At 52.2% G+C, this 2,621-nt stretch overlaps 1 protein-coding gene across 1 annotated transcript; it reads right to left on the bottom strand.

Moving 5' to 3' along the window:
• Positions 1-46: 46 nt before the first annotated feature.
• On the bottom strand, positions 47-2,061 carry CABS01_16964 (uncharacterized protein; the record flags this gene model as incomplete). The annotated part of the gene is made up of 2 exons (XM_060550292.1): positions 47-1,875; positions 1,932-2,061. Coding segments are annotated over 2 exons (1,959 nt in total), but the record flags the coding sequence as incomplete, so codon positions are not given.
• Positions 2,062-2,621: the final 560 nt, after the last annotated feature.

Below are 2,621 nucleotides of genomic sequence, written 5' to 3' on the forward strand. Positions count from 1 at the left end.
CCCAGAAGAACGACTCAAGGTCGTGCATGAACGAATGCTGCTCACCTATTAGTGCCCCGATTGCCATAAAGGCCCTCGTGCCGGTCTTTCCCTTGGCACCTGAGGCACTCTCTCGTGGCTCTCGAATTGCCAGGTCAAGGTCAATCAGAAACGCTGGCCAGGATGGGTTGCCGCTGTCCTCATTGATCATGAGGTTGTTAATAGATATATCTCTGTGGAGGATGCCTGCCTTGTACAAAGACTCGTGGCCGTCAATACAGCCTACGAGGGCAGCAAGTAGTGCTGATCGAGAGCTTGCCTTGTATATAGGCTTGCCGTAATCCTGAAGAATAATCCGCCGATGAACCCGATTGGGAGGTATACTTACAGCCTTGGTTGGAGACGCGGAGCAGGATCGCTTGCTAGGGGGAAGGGTGGAATCAGTTTGGCTGGATGGACGCTTTCTGCTGGTGTTGCTGCGGCCCTTCCGCGTGGTTTCTTTTGCCATGTTGCTTGGTGGCATCTGTCGTCCTGGCCGGTAGTTGCTTGCTGCTATGACATTTAGGCCGTGACGAACATTGTTGCAGATATCATCGTCTGTCTCGTGAACCTGGACCGTTTCATGGTAATAATACCGGGCCACATTCACAACATGTTTATCCGTTACTTCCCGTAGGAGGCCGCCCTCTTCGTCACGTTCAGGATACTGCCATGAGTCCTTGATGACAAGCGGCGTGTCTGGGTGTTCCTCAGGGTGGGCCTTCCAACAAGTCGCAGCCCGGCCAGCCACACAGCGTGCTCGTAAAATTACCCCATCAATAACAATTCGCTCTGTGGAACCATTCCGCTTAATGTTGATGAAGCGGTTGTTGTCCAATACCTTAACCGTTGGATCAAACCCCAGGGCTTCGTCATCCATCCAAAGAAATCCAAGTACTATGAACACGAACTGCAGGCCGTCTTTGTTGATGTCAAACTGCTCTGACGCGATGGCTCCAAGCCGGTCAAAGCCCCATACCCTCATGAGAGGTCCACAGAGCGTGAAGCCCAGGACAAAGCGTCGGGTGTCTTGTGCAGCGAGCACTTCCCTCGCATACCTTCCAAGGTCAAGCCAAGCTTTGGAGGCTGTGTCGGCAGATGGGTTACTCTTGAGTTCTCCAGGTACCAGGATTTGCTTCCAGTGGTGTCGAGACCCTTGGCCAACCTCGAGGTTATCGACGAACCCGACATCTAGTTTGCGATCTGCTGTGGAACCCTGCATCGGTGTGTTGGGGTGTGCTAAGAGGCTTCGTTGATGTGTTGTGTTTGACTGCTGGGTGTTTGCAAACAGCGCCAGCTTCTTGACGAAGCCAGCAAGCCACTCTAGCACGCTTTTCTCGTTTGTATCCTGGGGCCAACCCTCCCAGCCGTCGTGGAAGGCAGAATAGTCCCCATTGAGGCACTGATCGAAGAACTCCTTGGACGCAGCCTCAAGCCCGACCACACCTCCAAAATATGCGTCTCGAAGGCCGGGAAGCCCAACATACATAGTGCCGAGCTCCTCTTTCAGTATATCGTCAACATATCGACGGTGTTCGGACGAATTGGCGAAACTGCTCGTATTACGTTGCCAGGGCGTTTGTTGAAGTGAGGAGGCTATCGTTCGGGGGGGTGGCGTGGTTTCGGGCACGGCGCTGTATGCTTGATCCCAGATGGTGAAATCATCCACTTTGTTGGAGAGGGCCGACTTCAGGAGGGACTTAACGCTATCGAATTCGAAATTATCGGAGGTAGCGGCCGAAATAAGCCGGAGGAGATCGTTTTGGAAGTTGCTAGAGCCCGATTTCGAAGGAAGGGATCTTGAAAGAATATGGCTTCGCAAAGCAGAAAGGAGAGTCAGAGTTAAATTTCGAAGATCTGGATGAAAATTAGAGGGGTAATGCAACACGAGCTAGCGATTGCACCTTCTGCACCGAGTTGATCTATAGCGTCGGCGGTACAAGGAGTCTTTGCACCATTGCATATGGAGTTGAAAGTGCTGTGAACAGCATCAAGGCTGTTCCCAATAGGACTTTGTCTGATCTGTTCTGATCGATCGGTCATGGCGGATTAGAAATAGTCGACCAGTTGGTGGAAGAAGGAGGCTGCGGGTTCCAAGGGCCTGTGGTCGAAATCGGCATTAGTTTTGTCGGAAGATTGAATTTCCGAGCCCTCACGAATTTGGTCTCTCAAACCAGCCTCACTTTCCGTCGACCCACGCTTGATTCATCCGGGAGCTGGGGAGACCTCTTGTTTTCGTGCCCCCACTTAGACGCAGCTATGAACTCCCTAACTAGGTTTCTGAGGCTGGACTGTCGGTAAGCTGTACTTTCGGTCCACTCAACCCCTACGCCTTTGACCTCCCATGATGGGGACTTTGCTGCAGAAATCCAAGCGACCAGAGGCCTCGATGATCTGTACTTCCTCCTTCCCAGCTTTTACTTCTCCCTCACCCAACCGATATTGCGAAGAGCCTTTCTATCACAAACAAGGCAACTTGCGTGCGGCAATGCTTAACTGCACTTAACAATCACGAAATCCAGGGCACGTTCCTCTCTGAGATTGCGAGCTGCCTTGTCCTTCCAAACATACCTCCCTCCAACGAATGGCGGGCCAGTGCTTAA

This window comes from Colletotrichum abscissum (assembly GCF_030869225.1).
Source record: "Colletotrichum abscissum strain IMI 504890 chromosome Unknown Scaffold_225.1, whole genome shotgun sequence".
In the NCBI taxonomy this organism is placed as follows: domain Eukaryota; kingdom Fungi; phylum Ascomycota; class Sordariomycetes; order Glomerellales; family Glomerellaceae; genus Colletotrichum; species Colletotrichum abscissum.